The 24,218-nt window shown below is 41.7% G+C and overlaps 1 protein-coding gene across 1 annotated transcript in view; it reads left to right on the forward strand.

Moving 5' to 3' along the window:
• PDE9A (phosphodiesterase 9A) overlaps positions 1-24,218 on the forward strand; it is a 91,552-nt gene that overhangs the window by 45,493 nt on the left and 21,841 nt on the right. Inside the window, exons 9-13 of the mRNA XM_075604316.1 lie at positions 3,204-3,360; positions 4,864-4,977; positions 5,247-5,351; positions 6,579-6,707; positions 12,726-12,821. Coding sequence (XP_075460431.1) covers positions 3,204-3,360; positions 4,864-4,977; positions 5,247-5,351; positions 6,579-6,707; positions 12,726-12,821 — 601 coding nt within the window. The remainder of the gene's footprint in view (positions 1-3,203; positions 3,361-4,863; positions 4,978-5,246; positions 5,352-6,578; positions 6,708-12,725; positions 12,822-24,218) is intronic.

The following is a 24,218-nucleotide window of genomic DNA, read 5'->3' on the forward strand; positions in this document are numbered from 1 at the left end:
AATCTCTCTTCTCCCAATACTATCCAAAGTCATGGAAAAATGTGTTCACTCCCAATTAAATGATTACTATACCAAGACAAATTTCCCTAGCCAATTCCAATCTGGCTTTCGCCCCAAACACTCCACACTGTAACTACCCTGCTAAAAGTTTGCAATGAAATCCAGTGTGGAATGGAACGGGGACACTTCACTGGTGCAAAATGCCTAGATTTTGCAAAGGCTTTTGATACTGTTGATCATGTTATCTTGCTTAACAAACTCCAATGCTCTGGAATAGGGAAGCATGCTTTAACTGGTTTAATTCCTACCTATCAGGTAGATCCCATGTGTCTGTCACGGGAGACCAGGCAATTACACCTTTATACCGGGATCATATCACTGAGCAAAACAAGAAGTAAAACAAATTGCGATTTATTCATTTGAAACAGACATACACACAATGGATTACAATTATGCAGAAGAATACACACTTATTGGGGTTCTGGGGAATAAAAACTAGACTTTCCTAGCCCTTTAAAACAAAGTTTACAGTTGACCAGGACTTGTCCCAAAATGTCCTGGAACTCAAATCGGCATGAAGTTCCACACGCCACCGCTACGTTCGATTTTTAGAACTGGCGGCAAAAAGTCGGGACTTAGAAAATATTTCAGCTCAAAATTCTTGAAGCCGACTCGTTGCTATTTCTCACAGAGCATCTTTTGGTTATTTCGAATTTGCTGCTGCTGTTTTGGCACTTAGAATCTCCTGAGCTGATTGGCTGCTAGGTTTCTTATAGGATTTCAGTCCCATTCACAGAATACCCAAACCAATCAGAACGTGGGAATATTTCCACCAGCCTATCAGCGATTTGCTAGTACCCTGAAGGTGGGCGGGCACGGATTTCAATTCTGCAAAGGGGCATGCATCAACCTGGCACCTCTGCCACTTAGCATATTGAACCCCCCACTGGGCCAGGCTCCAAGAGTCATATATGCCTTTATACACCATGTTAATAAAAATCTCACAAAATTCTTCTAAGTCCCTCGTCCCCTAGGATCTAATGAATAGACGTGCACATTCATTTTCACAGCACCTACTACAGACCTTCCTATAAGAAGTTTGCTAAAAAAGTTGCTTCAAATAACGCTTTGGTTAAGTTTCAGAGTTGCTTCTAATGTACAGAGGCGGCACATTTTATTTGAGTGCGGCTAGCTCCGCAAGCCTGTGGATGCCCCAGCATGCTAGCCGCACTCCTCGGCGTGCCGCGCGTCATCGACGCGCAGGTCACGCGTCATCGGGTTCCTGCGCCCCTGCACGCGCGTCTAGGGAGCCCTGGTGGTCCCGCGATGTGGGGGACGGCGGCAGGGGGTTCCGGGGGACCCGGCGGACCCGGCGAGCAGAGGGAGAAAGCCCCGATAGGAGGGCGCTCCTCCGCGGCTTCGGCGCGCGCCAGGCACATCCGGCGCGCGCCTGGTTACTGCTGCGGCCGAGACCGGGCAAATGCTCAAATAAACTCGGCCGCAGCAGTACCGAAGCTGGACTTATAAAATAATTTCACTCTCACAACCTCACGTACCTTTGTAAATTCTTTCAAAACTTAAGCTGTCTCACGTTTTAATCTGGTCTGTACCTGTTACATACGCCTTTAATATAATATTATCTCTAACTGTGCATGCTGTCTTTATATAATGTATACCCTGTTCACTTATGTAACTATATTTGTAACCATGTACTACTTGTCATCTTTACTCATTGCCCAGGACATACTTGAAAACGAGAGGTAACTCTCAATGTATTACTTCTTGGTAAAACTTTTTATAAATAAATAAAATTAGTCTGTAAGGGAATCAAGGAGTTAAAATCCCTGTACAGGGCAGGAGACTTAACTAGGTGTCAGGTTTCCTGCAGGTATTATGTAAAATTCCTAATTGAACAGGGGATAAAAGGCAGGAAGTAGCTGCTTTTTAGAGTCCCAGTTGGATGCCAACAGAGCTCCCACCCACAGGGATCCAGGCTTGTTGACCAGAAGGTTTTGCCTGGCAGAGAAGCCTGCACGGATAGGGCAAAAGACGTTCCTGGAAGCAGCAGGACTTCAAATCCTGCAGCTGGAGAAATTGGAGATGCCGGACCAGCATTAGTCAGATAAGACTATATATTGTTCCCTAATATTGTTTCATATGTTTTGGGGTTGGTAACCAGCTTAGCTAGCGGCGCAGATAGAAAGGTCAGGAGTAATGTTTATTTTTGTCACCATGCCCAATGTATTTTTCATGTTTAAACCACGTTAAAATGTTCCCTTGTATTTGAGTGTCACAAAATACAGTAAAGGTAAAATGTTGTGGTCTACTGAGTTTTTTTTTTTTTCTCTCTCTATTTCCCAAGGTATAGACTGCAGTCAAGAAGGGATTCTTTCTCCAATTTGTTCACACATTTCACATTTTGATTTCTTCCTTCAATGTACCTTACCTTCTAGTACCATTTTATTTTTAGGCTGACATAAGAGCACTTCTCCAACCACCCCACCCCCTACCTAACCAAATTTTTGGATATCATATTGTTAGTAGGTCTCTTAACATTCTCTGTTAAAGGGATCCGTAAAAATGCCATGTTGTGCTGGCTCAAATTTGAAAGGAGCAATCCAAGCGGACGATTATTTTTGCCATTTATTTTTCATTTTTAACAAGAATAAAAGCAGGGGGTCTCAAGAGCTGGACCCCATTAATTTCTTTGGGGATGCCGTTTCCAAAGATGTTTACATCCAAAGGGGGTGCCAGTATTTCTCTGCTCTTTGAAGCTCCCAAATCACGTGGGCCAATGGGTTACAGCATCGGATGAAGTCACGGCTTCCTATTTGTGAAGGATCACCAATACATGATCCCTGCTATTCAAGCGATGTGGCTACCAGCATCCCCTACAGAGGTAAGTATCACTGGAAGAACGGGGTTTCCAGAGTTGAAATCAATGGGGTTCAGCTCCGGAGAACCCCTTCTTCAGTCTGTTAAAAAATGAAAAAATATTGGAAAAAAAAAAAATCGCCCACTTGCATGGCCTCTTTAAGTTTAAGGAACTCTGACTGCTTTGTGTGAATCACTCTAAAACGAGTGTACCACAGCAGCTAATAAACTGTACATAACTGTTTATTAAAATGCCTTTAATAATTGTATAGTTATTGTTTCTTTGTGTATGTGAATGCATAGTTACATTGTTTGTCATTGCATTTTAGGTATCAGATCAATGCCCACACTGAGCTTGCAATCCGATATAATGATCTCTCGCCTCTGGAGAACCATCACTGTGCAGTGGCCTTCCAGATTCTCGCTCAGCCAGAAAGTAACATCTTCTCAAATATCAGCCCTGAACTATTCAGAGAGATCAGACAGGTGCTGTACTGTAGGTAGTGTTGTAGTACTCCTGTTGGTTGTGTAGTCAAGTAAATTAGTTTGACTTTTCGAACAAATATCTTTTGGGAGTGCCAAAGCAGCTAATATACTGTAGGGGTTTGTAGGCAGTTGAGTAAGTTAGTTTAGTAATCCCCTGACACCTAAGGGGTATATGTATCAAGGCAAAGGTGGGGTACAGTAATTCTGGGCCAAACAAATACATCAGATTGATCAAAAAAGAAAATCTAATTGGAGTAAATTAGATTATTTTTTTTTCATTAATAAATCTTGTGTAGTTTTTTGCCAGAGTTTTGCAGATTAGATATCTTGATAAATAATCCCCATAGACACAAAGATCGTGCAAATACATAATTAATTTACCAATGTACACTACTTGAATACAGAAATGTTAATATTCATTCTACTTTATTTACTTTGTAATAAATTCATGGTTGCTGAAATTTTCTGCACAAGTGTCTGTTAGGATCATGAAAGCACCTACAAAGAATGGTCCACCACCTGCAAAGATAATGCATGCTTTATAGTATTTTTGTCAAGAAAAGCCTTAGTTGGTTTTAGGTTACTGACTAAAAATAAATTGATTTTTTTTGTAAAACTTACTGACAAGCAGAATCAGAAGTGCATTAATGATACCAAACACTAAAAAAAGTGTTTTATTTGAACAATCTCAAATTTCCTGACACCCGTGTAACATCTGAATAAAGCAGATATAGCAGAATATATTTTAAGGATTTTTCTGTAAAGCAAAATGATTCGAAATTGGACACAAGTGTAAGACAGGTGTATGCCCATGTATAACGCATTTAAATAAACCAGAAATGGACACTCCTTATGTTGAGTCATAATTTTACTGGCCCCTGCACAAAATGCCATTTAAATTATTTTTCGCAAACCTTCCATTTGAGCCCATGCAATAACTTATAGCTGCCGTTAGCCTGGCTTAAAATAAAAAAAAAATGTGCATCTCTTTGCAACAATGTATTAAGGTAATTTGCTACAATATTAATTCTAAATGCACTAACTTGCGATTCAGGACAACCTTTATAGGAGGATTATCCTGACAACAATTATAGTGAGAAGTATGACATTCTGAATTTTCAGATGAGTTTTGTTTTTATGTGCTTTGTATTAAAGTAGCATAACTATCTCTGGCTCACATTCTGTGCCAGATGTACTGTAGGGTTTCTTGTTTAACAACGTTCATTCACTTGGAACAATGTACTGTATGTATGTATTGATTTATATAGCGTCATAAATGTACATAGCGCTTCATAGCAGTAATACACGTGACAATCATATAAATAACAAATAACACATAATGGGAAGAAGTGCTTCAGACATAAAAGTAACATTTCAGAAAGACTCCCTGCTCTGAAGAGCTTACAATCTAATGACCAAATATGAATGCAAAACATCAAAGCAAAGGTTTATTTGCCTTAGATCTCCACTATTACAATATTATGAAATGCTTTTCATCAACAGTCAATCATTGGCCTGATTTTAGCAACAGACATGGCACGGCACGGTGACATTTTGGAGTCCTTTAAAGAGGTCATTCCAAACTTTAACTTTGGTGAGGAGGAGCATATTAAAACTGTGAGTATCACCCAATTACAATAAATGATTATTTTACATTGTCACTTAATTAAAAGTTAATTTGGAAATCCTCATTTTGCAGGTTACATAATTAAAGCATAATCAATCATAAATTAGTTATATAGTTTGTACAATATATTTAAAGAAAAAAGTTGCATCTGTGAGTCCGTATGGATTTGATGCAGCTTATCATGTCATATAATAATTACTAGACTATGCAAATCTCCATGTCTCCAGACACATTTTGTCTCCATCACTCTTTCCTTTAGCTGCAAATGGTGCTGATCAAATGCTGCGATATCTCCAATGAAGTCCGCCCCACAAAAGTCGCAGAGCCCTGGGTTGACTGTTTATTGGAGGAGTATTTCATGCAGGTAGTATTAGATTTGAGACTCTCTACTCTTAAGTGCTCAAGGGCTGTGTGTCAAACTCCTGAAAAGTGTGTACAAATGCAGGTGAAAATATGTTTTTGCAACAAATATAAGAAACGTCTAGAGGAATTTACACCACTCCAGATGTGGCAAAGTTGTTGCTAACAGATGGCAAAGTAATAATGGACTTAACTGCAGAATTGTATCCCGTTTAAAAATGTGCGTCATGTAATTTATTGACGCTCCCAAGTTTCAAGCTGCCTCATGAGGTGCTAAAGCAGGCAGAACCAATGCAGTTTAAAAATGTGCGTCATGTAATTTATTGACGCTCCCAAGTTTCAAGCTGCCTCATGAGGTGCTAAAGCAGGCAGAACCAATGCAAAGTATCTTGATCCAATGACACATGTTCAAAATATCTTAACTTGATTCATAGCTTCTGATGTGTTAAATGTGTGCATAGTTGAAAGTTGTCTACTTACAGTATACAAGCACATAACGCTGTCATTCTTTATGATTGTATTCTACGTTATATAATGCTGCAAACAGTAAATTAAAGTTAAAGTCATTTGTATAGTCCATTGTAAGAAAAAAGTCACTAAAGGGTCTTGCAAGAAAAACACCTTCCAGTTCGAGGTGCATATAGATACCAAAAAAGGTACTTGAGACGCAAAAATGTATGTTCAAATAAGTGTATTATACATGAAATTCAGAAATGTTTCAGTCCTGAAGACGGTCTACATTAGAACTGAAACATTGGTCCATTTTTTGTATTCTTTCATGTATAATACACCTTTTTGAAGATCAATTTTTGTGTGTCAAGTACCCCTTTTTTCAGTACATTAAAGTTACAAACCTAGATACAATATGAAAGTAGAACGAAGATGCAATACTTGTCGCCTTTACAATCACTATTTATTTTATGCTCCTGCTACAGAAGTGACTGTTGAGTGTCAATGCATTAAGTTTACTTTTAACTTTCAAATGAGACTAAGGTCAATATTTACTAAGTGGTTCTATTTGATAAGACACCAACCAGCGGTATTGACTTGAATGAGTCATATGGTGTCTTCTGGTGTCAGAAGGTGTTTTATGGATCGATGAGAAAAGGATGAAAGCCAAAAACCTTTTTAGAGTGACAATCAAACAGCATTTTTCGTGGTGGACAGACTAGATCCATAGTATACCAATGTAATTTCATAAACAATATTTTATTATTATTTATTTCTACAGAGCGATCGGGAAAAATCAGAAGGTCTTCCTGTTACCCCTTTTATGGACCGGGATAAGGTTACAAAGCCCAAAGCTCAGATTGGATTTATTAAATTTGTTCTAATTCCAATGTTTGAAATAGTAATGAAGGTATGAAGACATAATCTTTTTTTTAAGAATGCTTTTACGTTTTCTTTTTCCAGTTTATAAATGTACAATTGTCCTCTCAAATGTTCGTTATCTGTACATAAATCAACTTTTACAACTGAAAAGGATCATTTAAATAATATAAGACTTCCTGAAAGAGTATGCAAGCAAGAAGTTGCTTATAGATTTAGATATAGGGGGATATGCTAGTATGTATATCTTTATTTATATACTGTAGCGCCGACAGTGTACTCAGTGCTTTACAAAGACAATGCAGGGAATTATAATAATACAATAAGCGTAGCCAAGTCAGACAATAGGAAAGGAAGGGAAATCCTTCACAGGGCGCCGCCATGTTGGTATGCGCGAGAGGGCAGGAACGGTGATGACCATTACCGAATAAGCACCGCAGGGGATGTGGATCACCTGCTCCTAGACAGCCATTAGGGCTCCATGATTCTCCTTCTTAGAGAGTTTTTACATTTGGCGCGCTGCGGGCCACGCCAGTGGGAGCTGGGACAGAGAAGGGTAAGGATGTGCTCAGGGTGTCAGTGGCCCCTGAGCTAGGCTAGAGACCCCCTCATAGGCCCCAGCTAGGCCCCGACTCCCCCTATAAGTTTGTGGCTGCTACAGGGACAGGCTCATTAGATAGGGACACTGCCCCTGTAGTTGCATAGTGTCAGAGACACAGCACAGTAATTGCGGCCTGTGGTCTGGGACCAGACCACCACACAGACTCTCTTCATGGTGGGACCCTCCAGCTGGATACCACCCCACGTAGAGGTGGACGCCATCGCTGATGGCGACTGCGTTGGAAAGAAGGGCCCCTTTCTTCAGTCAGCGGTACCAGGTGCTGGAGCACCTGGCAGGTATCAGAAAGTCAACTAGTGCATCAACTATACACTCTCACGGTGGGCAGCGCTGTCTCACACACTTTGGGGTGGGTTGGCTCTTGTGGACACCAGGGTGGTTAGGTGCCCAGGGCACCTCAGTGCATTAGGGAAGATCCTACCAGGGTGTGGACAAGGAGGGAACAGTGGGGTACAGTGTGGGGCTAAGGCCGTGTGAGGCTTGTGGTATATGCATTATAATAGAGGTGGGTAGAAGGGATGTTATATTTTAATGTTTCTTGGGAGTAGAGGGATTGGGTGAAGGGGGTAGTTGCCCAAAGGGTGGGTGGTTAGGCCTCTCTCAGGCGGGTAGCAGAAGTGGTTAATCCCACCACTGTGGTAGTGAAGGAGTTAACTCCTCCCGCAACCTTCCCGGCAAGCCTAACCACCCACCCTGGGGCAACTACACTCTTCATCCACACCCTGTACACCCAACAAACCAGGTACTCAAGTTTAACCCCTTCATTACCTTAGCGGTTAAACTTGAGTAAGTTAATGGTAAGGTAATGAAGCTGTTTTTATTTACATTTTAATACTTGTGCATGGGAGCAAGGGGTCTCCGGAGCTGAACCGCATTGATTTCAGCCTCGGTCACTCCCTGCTTCCCAAGTTACATGCCCTGATATGGGGTGCTGGTATCCCCGTGCAATCTTAGCCTAAACACCTACCATGGGCCAAATACCACCTTCACCTACTCCCGCTAAACACAATAAACCGGGCACAAGTATTTAACCACTTTATTGCCTTAGCGGTTAGCCGTAAGGTAATGAAGCTGCCTGTAAAGGTATTTTTATTGCATAGGATGGAAGCTGGGGGTCTCCGGAGCTGGTATTAATATGTATCAGCTCCAGATAATCCCGGCTTCAATCTGATGCAGGAAAAATACTTTTTGTTTTTTTTCTGTCTTCCCACAAATCCAATCCAGCCACCCTTTGGGTGGCGAGATGAGATATGTGATAAAATCGCTAGTTCAGAGCCTCTGAGATTATTGGGGCTACTAGAATAGCATGATCTTATCAAATGGTGATCTGGAGCTGTTTTTCTGCTCGGTGTGTTTGAGCAGGAGCGAGACCGCTCTGGAAGTTGCACTTACCAAACCTTTCTGAATAGCAAACTGGCCAAATCATTGAGGAACTGCTCAAAGAGTTTGAGTTTGTTATCAAAGCTACTAGAATAGGCCCCATAGTGTTACGATTTTAAAATGCATGTGATTGGGGATCACATGGAGGAAAGCGGACAGATTGACAAATGTTATAAATTCCTGCTTGAAACACTTCTTCTACTTCTATACTTTTTTCTTTTTACAGTATCTAGATAAGGGGTATGATTTGACACAAGGTAGCATTTGTGCAACTAACTTCCCGTGTAGCTATTGCATAAGACTGTGAAATTTTACAAACATGGGACATGTGTTTCTACTCTGATGGAGTGAAGAAAGGAGAAGGTGTGAGGAAAGGAGAAGGAGTGGCTCAGTGAGTAAAGACACTGACTGGCACTGAGTTTGAAGTAGGCGCACGTGGTTCAATTCCCGGTGTCAGCTCCTTGTGACCTTGGGCAAGTCATTTTATCTCCCTGTGCCTGAGGCACCAAAAACATAGATTGGAAGCGCTACATAAAACTAGCAGCGCTATACAAGACCATGCTATTATTATACCTCTGGAATTACTTTACCATACAAACTTCTTCTGGATGGAATTTGGTAGCCTGTGAAAGCCCAGTGGATTAGTAGTAGATTAGTAGTAGATATGGGATGCATATCTAATACTGTCATAACAAACATATTTTTTGTTTATTCGGTATCATAGTGTGACTGTAATTAGACTTGAATTTCATTTGGAAGAACTTCCTTACAGTTAACTGCTTTTTTTTTATGGAAAAAAAAACTGAACAAATATCTTTCTTTACCATCTCTGGAGTGCGTCTTTAAAAAAAGTAAGTATACCAAAGAAGAGTATGAACTCAGGGAGAGTATTGCATCATCTAAAGAAGCAGTTGGTTTGGCTCTAGGAGCATTCTGATGGTGAAAAGTATGTAGAAATCTCACTACTGCTCCCTCTGTCTTGCTGGCTCTTTTTGATCTGACTGGCTATCAAGAGTATGACATCTCTGCATGTGACACATAGCATTATTTATTTATTTATTTATTTATAAAATATTTTACCAGGAAGTAATACATTGAGAGTTACCTCTCGTTTTCAAGTATGTCCTGGGCACAGAGTAAAACAAATAATACATGGTTACAAGTACAGTTACATAAATGAACAGGGTATACATTATATACAAGACATTGCATGCACAGTTAAAGAAAATATATATTATGAGCGTATGAAACAGTTACAGACCAGGTTAAAATGTGAGACAGCCTTAGATTTGAAAGAACTTAAACTGGTGGTGGATGTGAGAGTCTCTGGTAGGTTGTTCCAGTTTTGGGGTGCACGGAAGGAGAAGGAGGAACGTCCGGATACTTTGTTGAGCCTTGGGACCATGAATAGGCTTTTGGAGTCTGATTTCAGATAAGTGCTGCAAGTGGTAGGGGTGAGGAGCTTGTAGAATTGAGCATTGAAGAATTTCCAAGGTTATTGAGTTTCCTACCTTTGCTAAGTTTGCACTTGCATATGCTGCAGCCACATAGTTGTTGACTGGGTACAATACATTCTAGACATAAGATATATTTTTGTGTTTTGTCCCTGACATACAAATACATAGTTAACTGGTGGTACCTTAATGTAGAAGTACTATCCCAATCACCTTGTTCTTCCTCAATGATAATGGTTTCTAGCTTCACGGGACAAATATAGTCCCAGTGCTTTACAGTGTTACAAAGTTCCCTGGTTATGGCTGGAATTAGTACCACAACTACTAACAAGCTCTATACCACAACTTCTAACAAGCACTGTTCATTCTCCAAGTCTGAGGTTCCAATTCCAAGACTGTTGGGCTCCACATCATTGCCCTCCGACACCATTAAGCAGAGCACTTGATGAATTGTTGTGTAGGGGGCACTTTATGGGTGCATGTTGATATCCTCTCGTTCCTACTGTGGCCTTTGTATTTATATTAATATTTTTTGTCATTACAGTACTCAAACCCTGTTTAGGCTTAGCTTTGCATGTGGACATACAGGGTAGCTGCAGATAATGTACCGGGAAGAGTTCACTTATGCTTACCCTTGGTGTTGGCTACTGATTTAGAAGGCAATATCTTGCCCCCATTCACAGACTGCCTATGGGTAAATTGCTGTGTTGCACTGCTGCTAGGGTTATTGCCCATGTCAGAAGGAATTGAAGATAAACCATCTGCCCTAGACATACTGCCTAATCCAGACTGCTAAATACAGAAATGTTTTCTTTTGAGAATAAAACTTTTACTTTACAATTTTACAAAAATGTAAATCCAAAAAACAAAAAGTTAAATCAAGTGTAGCTTGAATGCTGCAATAAATACAAAGAACCGGCGCCTCCAAAGTGAAAATATATAAATCCAACCAAAGGTAAAGTCCAATACGAATGGCAGGCAATCCTGAGGGGAATCTTCAATGAAGTCTCATAGAAGGACAAACAAACATGTAAAACAAAAACAAAAAAGACAAAAAGAAAAGATCATAGTGCAACTCAAATAACAACAAAAATCTACAAACAAAACACTGAAAAGATTGGAAAAAGGATAAATTACAAATTTAATGCAATTAAATAAAAATATTAATAAAACAAACACATATCCGTTGGGCTGAAGACGCTAATGAAGCTATATCATCCGGTAGGGGTAAAATTAAAATCCTACTTACAGCAAAGCTGAAAGGAAAAGACCCATAGAACAGCTGTCCTGAAAGTCAGACCGGAGCCTCTGCAAATAGATTGAACAGCACGACCTCCAAAACTTCACACTGCCGGAACGACCACTGCTGCCACACACGCAGACCTTCAAGGTAGGTGAGAGGTGCCACAGGGAGGAACCAGAACTTCACGATGCTGGGAGAATCGCCAACGCCGTACACACAGACCCACTGGTCGCGTGATGTGCCGGTGACATCACAATACAGCGCAAGGGCAGGGGAAGCGGTACAGATTCAGGGTGTCCCGAACCTCCCATACGTAATAATCAATGAACTTGCACACAGGAGGCTTCACTAATTTGCATATACTGTAAATAGAATTTTGGATGGTGGCTTCAGAAACATGGTTTGAGAACAACTTCTCCAAGGTTTCAAAAGCTCCATACAGATGCACCCACAAGTATTAGAACACTTGTACCTGGGAAATTCTGGGAGATTCTGGGGCAGTCTCACAGTAAAGGCCTCAACATTTCTGTGAGATTCTTAATGGCCCATCGGATTAACACAGCGAGGGGTCCCTGCAGATCAATTCAAAATGAAGGAACCCCTGCTGTGTTAATCCGATGGGCCATTAAGAATATCACAGAAATGTTGAGGCATTTACTGTGAGACTGCCCCAGAATTTCCAAGGCAAGAGTTCTAATACTGGTGGCTGCATCTGTATGTACTGTAAGAACTTTTTTGTTGATCCACTAAAATGTACTTACCTTGTACACTTTTCCAGGACCAAGATACTTTTACTAGAAGTTTAGAGTTATATATACAGTAGTATTTAAACTATTTATGGAACATTAAGGTACTTAAGGTACTTAATAAAGGACATTTAGGGCCATATTTACCTAGAAGTGCTACTCCATAAGACACCTTCCAGCAACTTCTTATTAAAAGTGACCCTTAATGGCTTTTTTAAGTGAATGGGCTGTAAGGTCTATTCAGGCATAGGAGATGTCTTATGGAGTAAAACCACCTAGTATTTATGGGCATTCATGGCCTATTTACTTGAATAGGGTCGGAAAATGTATTTTACCACGGAGGGTGTCTTAGAGTAGCACGTATACGTAAATTATATTATACTGAGCAGAATTAACATAATAAACAAATTGAATTACACAATTTACATTTTAGTGCCCACAATGTGATTCCATATTACCTTGAGTGCCAGTTGTCATCATGTTGTATTTCCAATGTACTGTAGCCTTATCCTTTCACTCCTATGTAAAGCACTATATGTCGCTAACAAATTAAATTAGCAATGACCTTATATGTTAAGTGACATTCTGCTCAATATTTATTCCTCAGCTCTTCCCTCAGATAGAAGAGATAATGGTGCAGCCTTTACGAGATGCTATGGATCATTACGAGGAGCTCATGCAAATGGAGGATGCAATGGCTGAGGTAAGCTGCTATCAATGACCTGGTGTTATATACAGTATGACAAGCTTTTAATAACAGTAGCCACATGCTGTACCTTTAAACTACCATTCTACTAATGAAATAAAGATTCCCATCATGAAATATGTTGGGATGTCGAAGTTATGCTTTGGCTTAAAAGAATATTTTTGAACTACAGTGGTACTATTCTTCAGATTCTATTGGCTAAAACAAGTATCTACAGCTCTTGCTCATATTTCTCTTGCTCATATTTCCTCATAACTTGTCAGGAATTTGTCTTTTTTCTCAAAATAGAGACTTTTTAAAAAAATATAATTGTTTAGCTTTTCCTGCTAGTCTTTGTTATGAAGACGTATCCCTACTAATCAGCAGTACCATAACTACTCTAAGATTAGATTACTATATGTAAATTCAATAGGGATTTGGTACACGTGATATATTGGACCATATATACAAAACAGTGCGATTCCATACGACATATTTCTATTCAAGAGACTGGACTTTTAAAGTGTCTTCCAGCTCTTGGAGGTGTCTTATAGACTAGCACTACTAATTACATTTGGGCCCTTCTGTTCCCCCCCCCTGTACAATCCTAATGGGCTTTTTACAAAATAGTTGGGAGTTTTGGAATAGTGTGGTTGCTCAGTTTTGCATCCAAACCGAGCCTGTTAAAACCTCTAATCTGCAGACTGCCCACAAATTATTCATATGCCTAATAACAAAACAGGATACATAAGTGCAGTGCTTTAAAAAAACAAAGAGCATCAGAGTACATACACTTTTATATTCCACATCTCAAAAACAAAAAACAAATGCTGTTTGTATTTTTTGTTTCTGGTCCTATTTGGACTATATTTATTATATTAAACATTACTCATAAAATAATCTGTGATACACTTTGCATGCATTCTGTTCTTTGCTTTTTACATCCATTCTATTTCACATGACCAAAATTGTTTTAAATACAACCAGCAGTAAATGTCCGTCCCAACTTAATCTTTTTAAACCGTATGTCCAATCCATACTGTGTTCTTATAAATAATAGTCTGCACCTAGATGGGTAGGTTAAAAATAGGTCTCATCATCTCTATTGCTATAAAATAAGTAAATTCCAGAATTATTGCTGTGAATGTCCCCTGCCATATCAGTTTTTTTTTTTCTCATCATCCATCCTTTCATACATTGTGACAGAGTCACTGACTCAGTAAGCTGGAATGGAGGATGTGTACTTTCCAGCACTAAACCAGTTAACCTACAGCTGGAGATCAGCATACACCTGCAGCCTAATTAAGCAGGAGGCCTGAGAGACTGCAGGTTTAAAAAGCAGGAAGTTGGTTACAGAAGGTGAGTTTGTTTTTCCACGTGAGGGTGGAGAGACTTCTCCCGGCTAGGAAGCCGTAGCTGCTGCTGCTCTGGTCCCCCAGTCCTGCGAGGAGCTTTGCTGCTGGGACCAGCTGGGACCCCAACCCAGGGTAAAGATAAAGATACAGATTGCTGCGAGGCTGGACACAGCTTGCTCCCTGGAACCGTGTTCCTGTTTGCTGTTGGAGCTACATTACAGATAAGACTTTATTATTATGCTTATTGGTTATCCTTTGTGTAGCATATGTTTTGGGCATGACCAGATTAGCTGGCTGTCCTGTTAGTAAGGGTTCAAGAAGTGAGTTAGTTTCCCTCACGGGAACAGGCTTTATTTTCTAGAAAGTAGTTTTTAAAGGGACAGTGCACCCGTACTTTATTTTGTATGTGGCTAATAAACCACTATAGTTGAACGTTTCCCATCGTGTCTAGCGTCTTACTGACCCCGCCTCGAGTCCGTCCTTCCACAGGTGGTGTCAGAAGTGGGATGCTACGCCTCTGGAGGTCAGTAGATGAAAATGTGTTGAGACACTGAACTCAAGCGGAAAAAAAAAGAATGATTTTTGCTGAAGCATGGAAGTTACAGCTAGCAAGCGCTGAGTGTAAATTTTGCCCCGTCGGGTATGAAAGGATTGCTGTGTAAAGCTAATGCCTTTTGCTGAAGTGAGTGAATTTGCAGCTAGCAAGTGCTGTGAGTAAAGTTTGCCCTGCCTGGTAAGAAAGAAAGTGAAAATGGATTTTTGCAAAGAAGTTGCCCTAAGAAGAACCCAGAAGGTTCAAATATTGTAAAGCAAGTACAACTTACGTGTGTTGTGCAAAGTCTGCCTCGTCGGGTGTGGAAAAAAAACAAACCAAAAAACGGGGTTTTAAAATGGCCACCGTCATGTGTCAGTTTTGCAATGTACATAACCATACAAAACAGTGTCCCTTCAGGCCATATGATGATTATGATGACGACGCATATGTCGCCCCGAGAAGAGAGACGTACCCACAGATGAAAGCTGCAAAAGTGACCAGTGTGTGTGTGCCCAGTACCACTGATGTCTCCAGAACTAATAAAACAAAGAGAAAGAAGAAAAATATTTTTCAAGTCACTGAGGAAGTGACCGAACCACTTGAGCCTGCGGTATCAGGAGAACAGGCGTCAGCAAGCCACCGAGATGTGCTGCAGACCGGAGTGATGGGCAGAATTGTCACAGGAACGGTGGCAAAGGAAAAGGAGGAGCAAAGGGAAGCTGAATACTTGATCCAGGTAAAAGAGGCCTTAATTTCTGCACTCCAAACTGCCCACCGTGATTATGATGTCTTGCAGGAACAATTGAATAGGGAGCGAGAAGCAAACGCCGAGGTACAGAGGTGTATACTCCCAGCTATACTTGAGAATGAGGCGTTAAAGAAAACAGAGCGTCTCTTACGGAGTGAGTTGGAGGAGCTGAAGACAAGTTTGGATAAGGCCAACACCGCAATTGCTAACATGGAATCAGAGAGAACAAGTCCTGACTGGAGACTATGCTATCAGATGTCCCAGAGAGATGTGCAAAACTTCATCAAAGACTTAGAAGTTTCTCACCAAGAAGCTAGCGCGCTCAAAACAGAGCTGGAGCACTCACGCCAGGAGGGCGACTGTCTAACTACAGAGCTGGGTACTTTGAAGAAAGCCAATGAGACGGTCCTAAGGGATATAGAGACTGTGAAAATGGAGAATATAAACCTGAAAGAAGAGGATTTAAACCTGACTGGTCAGGTCAGTGATGGGACTGAGAAGCTTCACCAAGCGCAGAAAGTGAAGACGCAATTGGCGCAAGAAAAATTAGAAGTACAGGCTGCTCTGCAGAATGCAGAGAAAATGCTGGAAAAAGAATGCCTCGCCCAGGAGCAGCTGAAGGTCACGATGAGCACCACAAGAGCATCGCTGGAGGCGGAGCTTAGAAGCCAGGTGACTCTGTGTGAGAGGGAACATGAGAAGGTCCAAAGACTGGAGCAAGAGCTGGAGAAGCAGAGAGGCAGCGCCATCCCAATGAGTCAGTATACCAAGGAGAAAGACGCCTGGAAAACAGATGCAGCAGCGATCCTAGCAACAAGAACTGCAGAACTCCAAAAGATGAAGGAGGCGCTGATGCAAACCCAGAGTAAGCACCGGGAAGAGGTGAAAGCCCTGAGAGGGGACTGGCAGCATCAGATTGAAGAGTTGCAGATGCAGATGGCTGAGCGCGAGATGCAGCGCTCCAAAGGGAGGAAGTGTCCGTCCGTCAGGTGGCCTACCTGATATTGCACCATGAAACCAAGATGGCTGATATCCACAAGCGACTGGACTACACGACCAATGTGGGGGCCCGGCTACAGCTGGAGCTGGACAAGGTCCGGGAGGAGCACCAGCAGCTGCAGGTCCAGAATAAAGAAAGAGAGACAGATTTAAGCCTTGCTCTGAGTCTGCTAGAAGACGTAGAATCGTGACTCAATTCTAACGAAGATGAACTAGCAGCCGCAGTGAGTGAAAGAAGAAAGGCAGAAGGACTGCTTCAAGACAAGAGGAAGGACCTGGAGTCTGAGTGTGCTGGCCTCAAGATGGTGGAGAAACAAAAGTGTGACCTAGTCAAGGAGCTTGAGGCTCTGAAGACTGAGCGGGACGCTACGGCTGCCCAGCAGGAGGTTTCTCAGATGAAGCTGGAGGAAAAGCTTACAACCCCAAGACAGACGTTTGGGTCACTGAAGCAGTCCAAGGAAAAGGTGGCGGTAGAGATAAAACAAGGGAAGCACTCCAGGAAGCATGACCGTGATACCGTAGCAGTACTACAGTCTACTTTCCACAAGGCACAGAAGGTGAAGGCCAAGTGGCGATGCAGTAGCACAGTAAGAATCCAATCATACTACAGTGCCCAGGGGCCCCAAAGTGGATTCCTTGCCATGAGGGCAGCCATTGTGAAGAGACAGTCGCGAATGAGATGGAAGTGTGCCCGTGATCATAAGAGGCGAAAGACCGCACAGATTGCCTAGCGACTCTCTCAACAGAGTAAGTTAAAGAATCAAGACAGAAAGGCCCAAGCCTATGAGTCTGCTGATGGTAAAAGAGAGGTGCCATGGGGTGCACTTTGGGTTAATAAAAATCCCGACCAAGTTGAAGTACTAAGGATAAATATTGTGGAACCTAACACTGAAGGTACGCTGATGGAGAAAGGTCCAAAAGCCATCACCGCTAAAACAGAGTTGCTGTCATCACAAGAGAAGGCCAAACAATCACTGGCGAGTGTATGCAATGAGCTGACCGAGGTCAAGGCTCTTCTACAGGGTAAGGGAGACTGTGAGCACAAGAGAACGATGCATCTTCAGGATTTGCCGATCAAGGTCACAACGTGGCATAGAGTCCTGGCAGAGAGAGCTAATAGACAGCAGGATGCTCAGGAACCTTTGCAAGAAGAGACACAACAAAAGCAGAGCATCAACCTTAAACTGGCACAACACAAGGAGATAGTGAGGTACCAGTCCTCAAGCCCAGATGGTCTGGTAATTACCCCAAAAAGAAAATGCCTAAATTGGAAGGCAAGAAAAAAAGAAGGGGGAGGGAAGGGCCGACGTCAGACATTTTCACCAAAGATGCTGGTGCACGGGCCGCTTCACAGGACAATGTTTCGCTGGGGAGAGGGATATGTGACAGAGTCACTGACTCCGTAAGCTGCAATGGAGGATGAGTGTACTTTCCAGCACTAAACCAGTTAACCTACAGCTGGAGATCAGCATACACCTGCAGCCTAATTAAGCAGGAGGCCTGAGAGACTGCAGGTTTAAAAAGCAGGAAGTTGGTTACAGAAGGTGAGATTGTTTTTCCACGTGAGGGTGGAGAGACTTCTCCCGGCTAGGAAGCCGTAGCTGCTGCTGCTCTAGTCCCCCAGTCCTGTGAGGAGCTTTGCTGCTGGGACCAGCTGGGACCCCAACCCAGGGTAAAGATAAAGATACAGATTGCTGCGAGGCTGGACACAGCTTGCTCCCCGGAACCGTGTTCCTGTTTGCTGTTGGAGCTACATTACAGATAAGACTTTATTATTATGCTTATTGGTTATCCTTTGTGTAGCATATGTTTTGGGCATGACCAGATTAGCTGGCTGTCCTGTTAGTAAGGGCTCAAGAAGTGAGTTAGTTTCCCTAACGGGAACAGGCTTTATTTTCTAGAAAGTAGTTTTTAAAGGGACAGTGCACCCGTACTTTAATTTGGATGTGGCTAATAAACCACTATAGTTGAACGTTTCCCATTGTGTCTAGCGTCTTACTGACCCCGCCTCGAGGCCATCCTGCCACAACATGTATTCTCCTTTCATGATCAAACATCTACCATTCCTCTTTAAGCAACTTGCTGCCTACTATACATACCTTTACCTGCTCTTTCTCCAACTTTCACTTGTACTTCAATGCATGGCTGAAAAGCTTCTTTTTATCTAAATTCACCCTTGCTAATTATGTGACTTTAACTCACACTTTTCTTATTCTATCTTCTTTACTTTTTGAATTGCCTTTAGCTTATACTAATAAACCACTTTTAGCACCTACAGTGGAGGGCCACATTTAGATCCATTATATATTAAGAGGAAACCAAGGTAGTCGCCTAGGCCGCAAATGTTCTAGGGGCGCATTAATATTAATTATTATTTTTTCCACTTATTATATTTTATTTATCTTTTTAATTATTTTTATTTTTTGTCCGGTATTTTAGCTCCCTATTATTTTTATTTTGCGTCGCAGCCTCGGTAGCTATTTTATTTTTGGGGCGCAAATTTAAAGTTTTGCCTAGGGCGCAAAAAAAACATGCGCCGGCCCTGTTATGAGCTGTTCCCCTCATCCCTCACCCCTTTCCCACTCTCTGCATCTACATAATTCACTGACGACCATACAACTCTAAATTTCCTATTTAATAAACACTTACAAGTCTAACCCCTGCTAGACTGTATATTCTCTCTTTCTCTATCCAGAAAGGATTTTTACAACATAATTTGTCCAAACATGTTTCTGAATTTCACAACTGCAATCCTGTAGGTAGTCTCTGTATAGGAATAGTTACATTACCAAATAACTGGAGAGGGGACACCATAAATGCTATTTCCAGATTAGAGACAAGTTGGGTACATACTGTAAAAACTCTTATACTGTATCACTGGGTCTTAATGTGGACATAGATTTGGGTGCATTTTTTTCTTGGTGTCCATAGAATATCTGTTTATTAAATTTCTGTTTTGATTCTCTCATTAATCTATACTCCTTTAAATTTGTATATAGGTTATACATCCAATTTCTAGCTGCATTCTATTATGTCCTAGAATTTTTTTTAATGTAATTAATTTTTTGAAGTATATTGATTTATATATTAAATTGTTATTTGTATCATTAATATATGTTATACATGGGTGTCACGGGAGACCAGGGATTTACACCTTTATACCGGGATCATTTCACTGAGCAGAACCAAGAAGTAAAACAAATTGCGATTTATTCCTAAGGCTACGACGGTGACGTCAGGCTGTGGTCGCTGGAAAAATCAAAATGAGGTGACTTCCAGAGAAAAGCGTCCAAGCCGTCGCTCCATCGCGCCGTGCTTATTATAAGTGCACGCGACGGCAGCAATGCATTTGTTTTGATGTGACGTTGCGTCACTGTCGCCGGCACTATAAGCGCAGCCTTAGAAACAGACGTACACACAATAGAATGCAATATACAGGAGAAAACACACTTACGGGGGGTCTGGGCTACAAAACTAAACTTTCCTAGTTGAAATAGTGCATAAAACAAACTTTAGGTTGACCGGGACTTAGCGCGAAAAGTCCTGGAACTCAAAATCGGCATGAAGTTCCTGACGCCACCGCTGTATCTCTTCCGGAGATGCCAAAATCCCTTGACCGGGAGATAGCACCAAACATCCTGGTACTCTTTTCGGCGTGCAGTTCCAGCTGCGACCGCTACGTTCGTTTCTCAGAACTTGGCCCTGAAAAGTGGGACTTAGAAAATGTTCGGCCTTGAAATTTCTGATGCCGGCTCCAAGAGCATCTTTTGGTGAGTTAAAATTTGCCGCTGCTGTTTTGGCACTTTAGAATTGAGGTCCAGATTGGCTGCTGGGTTTCTTATAGTATTTCAGATTCGTTCATGAAATACTACAACCAATCCGAGCCTGGGAACTTTACAACCAGCCAGTCTTCCAAAGCCGGGCAAGCTGTTCTTCTGAATGTAACGAGGGCATGCGCGAGTTTGCCACCTTAGCCACTTGTTATTCAGAAGCCACCCGCTGGGTTAGGTGCCTCCAAGTCTGGTCTAAGTCTTTTGGGCTATGAGGGGTAGAATTTATTTATTTATAAAATATTTTATCAGGAAGTAATACATTTGAGAGTTTCCTCTCATTTTCAAGTATGTCCTGGGCAAAATAAACCCGACCCAGAATGGGACTATATACTTTTTATTCCCACTAGCCATGTCCCTCACCCATTGTAAACCTGACTGACTGTAAACCTTATAGCCACATTGAAAACACAAAAGAAAGTGCTTTTAGGTGCTAAAATCCCTTGAAAATGGGGATATAACAAAGGATGAAATAGTAAATAAAATAAAATATAAATGTTAGCAGGGCAGCCAGAAACACTAGTGGAACAACACCAGAATTGCAACAAAGAACAGATACAAACCAGCGCCCGTATAGAAAATGTCCAATAAGTCCCAAAATGGAGTCCAAAAAAGGGGGGGGGAGAAGGATCCAAATGGTCCAATCGAGAGAAGATCTCCAGTCAAGGGGTCCGTAGCATAGGGACAAAAACAAAAAAGAATATCATAGTGTAACTTGTATTAGTTAAAAACAAAAAAACAAACAACACAGAACAAACCACAAAAAACATAACACTTAACACTAAAGCTGAAAATAAAAATAACTATTTATTAAAAACAAAGGAGCCTGCTGCAGCGGGTCATCAAGGGGTTAAAACCCAAAACCCTACTTACAGCAGGACCGGAGTGAAAACCAAGCAGAGATGGATACCACATGCAGAGAGGGTCAAAGGTCACGGCGCCTTGGAGAGAACTGGTTGTGTGTAGCGTGTCTGACCATCGCAGCAGGATACAGCGTCATCGCGTCATCGCGAGAGAGGCTGTGTTGGACGAGTGCAGCTGTGTGCATCTTCCCTTCCCCTGCATCCATCTTGGGAGCTTCCTGAAGTCGGAGGGAACAGGGACACACACTACACATCGGAGAGCCCACAGAGGACCCTCTCTGCATCTGGCATCCGTCTCTGCTTGGTTTTCACACGCTTACTTACTCCGGTCCTGCTGTAAGTAGGGTTTGGGGTTTTAACCCCTTGATGACCCACGGAAGCAGGCTCCTTTGTTTTAATAAATAGTTATTTTTATTTTTAGCTTTAGTGTTAAGTGTTATGTTTTTTGTGGTTTATTCTGTGTTGTTTGTTTGTTTTTAACTAATACAAGTTACACTATGATATTCTTTTTTTTGTTTTTGTCCCTATGCTATGGACCCCTTGACTGGAGATCTTCTCTCGATTGGACCATTTGGATCCTTCTTCCCCCCCCCCCTTTTTTGGACTCCATTTTGGGACTTATTGGATTTTTTCTATACGGGCGCTGATTTGTATCTGTTCTTTCTTATAGCCACATTGACTATTAAACATTTTATAAAACATGAAAAATATTTCCCATTTCCCACAGTGAAATGAAATGATGCTTAGCTTCAATCTCCGAGCTGTAGCTCCTTCTTTTAAGGAAAACGAATTTTCTTTAGAACCAAAAAAAACGCTTAGGCACACTAAGGACTGTATCTCTTTCCTTTACTGAAACTTGGACTTAGGTTTCAAAACCTCTCGATATACAGTTGGAGAAACAACCAGAACCTCTATACGGATTCTGGAGTACCTGGGCATATACTGGGGGACCCTCACTAACTTAGAGAACCTTGATTGTACCCGGGATATACAAATCCCTATGCTCTCATTTACCTTTCTGGTCTGTGCTGAAGCAGGGAAACCTGGTGGTGAGTTACGTAACTGTTTTCAAGGGAGGACTTTGACCAGAGTGATGTGTCTATATGTCCCCGGAAATCTGACCTGATTCCCGGATACATTTTAGGGGTAACCAGCAACTCTGGGCCCCTTCTACCTCGACACATTCTGCCAACACTTTTACCACAAAGTCCCCCCTGAAACTCTCATCCTGAGGATCTCCACTGGTTAGCACTCCTGGAAAGGTAAAACACACATAAAAGCTTTATTGTCATACAATTACATTAATTGCAGGTACAATACACAGGTTGAAGAGCTGACACTCTAAAACCTGAAATAGGGCTCAGAGGTAACCAGCTGGGCACAATACCTTTATTGATGGCCTGGTTACCCCTTCACTGTCACAATGGGTTCTTAATCTCATATTGTCTGCATTTGTCTCCTACATCAAGCGCTTATGTGGTTGGTCACGATCTGAACCACCTATACCAATCACATTAAGAGCTCAATGCAGGTGAGACTACTTATCCCTTGACACGTCGTAGGGCTACGGTAGTCCTGTTACCAAATTGTATTAGCCTTTTGTTGCTGCATGCCTTATTCAAGGCAATTGGGACTTTAAACCGGATTCCTCTTGCTGACTGAACAAACGGAGGCACTTCCGGGTACAGACGTTGTGATCTAGCGTCATCGCGCAATCATCACGAGACCCGGAGATCATGGAGGAGGGGGTCGGGAGCACAAGCGTCGGAGAGCAGACGGCGTCTTCTGCGTAACAGATCCTGGTGGCTTTCGTTTCCATTATTGCTGTTAAAGACTAGGATTTTATCCTGAAATTCCCATTTTTATCTGCCACATCGTAAGTAATATCCGTGCTTGCGCTGTGTGGAACTAAATATGCTTACTTCACCATATTGGCTATCTCTCACGGTTTTAGGTCATATCCAGTCCCGGATTTCACTTATTGGACTTTCATAGTAACTTATCCCTACAGGTGTTTTTTTAGTTTAAACATTTGTTTGCATTGGTCTGCGCCCTTTGTTTTTTCTTTCCTTTTGTATTAATTGGTGTTGTGTGCATCCTACACATTGTGGCAGCATCCATTGCATATCAGTTATATTGCTTGTTTATATCATTTGCGCACCGTAATATATATATATATATATATATATATATATATATATATATATATATATATATATATATACACACACATACAGACGCACGCGCTAGTTCAGCCACCAACTCACCCTTCCCTCCAACTAGCTAAGTTATCCCCTACCCTACTTATGAGCCCAGTTTCAGCACCAAAATAATTTCCGTCTGAATTCCAGCAGATGGCACATTTGTACTGTACTACATATAATTCTGCATTACAGAAATAGGATTTCTGCATAGAGATGTAACATAAGATACATTTTCTAATATTTGTGACAGAGGATTGCAGAGACTGGAAATTGAAGCATTAAAGAACGAACAGTTGACCTCTTTAAATAACGTAGAAAAGAAAGTGGCATTGATCTTCTTGCAAAATTATTGGTCAAGAATAGTATGAAGCTGCGGTGCACATTTCTAGGAGGGGCGCGGCGGTTACAGAGGCCCTGCGCTCTTCCCCACGGCATTTAAATTAAATGCCGGGTGAGGCCTCTGTAACTCACCTGCTGCCAGCCGGGTCTTTGGCGAAGCGTCGCCATGGCAACGTGCGGCAAATTATGTGATGGGGTCACGTGACCTCACATGACCCGCAACATCATTTCACTCCGAGCTATTGGGAGGGGGGGGGCGCGAACGTTGCGGCTCCCAGGAAGGGGGCCGCAGCTCAAGAAGTTTCCGCACCCCTGGTATAAACCATATTGTACCTGTATTTAGGAGGCGTACAGCTATGTCCCACAATATTTGCAGGGAAGTAGTAACTGTAACAGAAATTTAAAGCAGCAGTCTGCTCTACTCATATATAAAATAATTAGCTGTAGGTTTTAGCAATGGCACCCTTTTTTAATTCTGTAGTTGCATTTTAGAGATACTGGGGCCGATTCACTAAGCAGTGAGCTTTTGCACCAAATTGGGA

Source organism: Ascaphus truei, chromosome 6 (genome assembly GCF_040206685.1).
Source record: "Ascaphus truei isolate aAscTru1 chromosome 6, aAscTru1.hap1, whole genome shotgun sequence".
In the NCBI taxonomy this organism is placed as follows: Eukaryota; Metazoa; Chordata; class Amphibia; order Anura; family Ascaphidae; genus Ascaphus; species Ascaphus truei.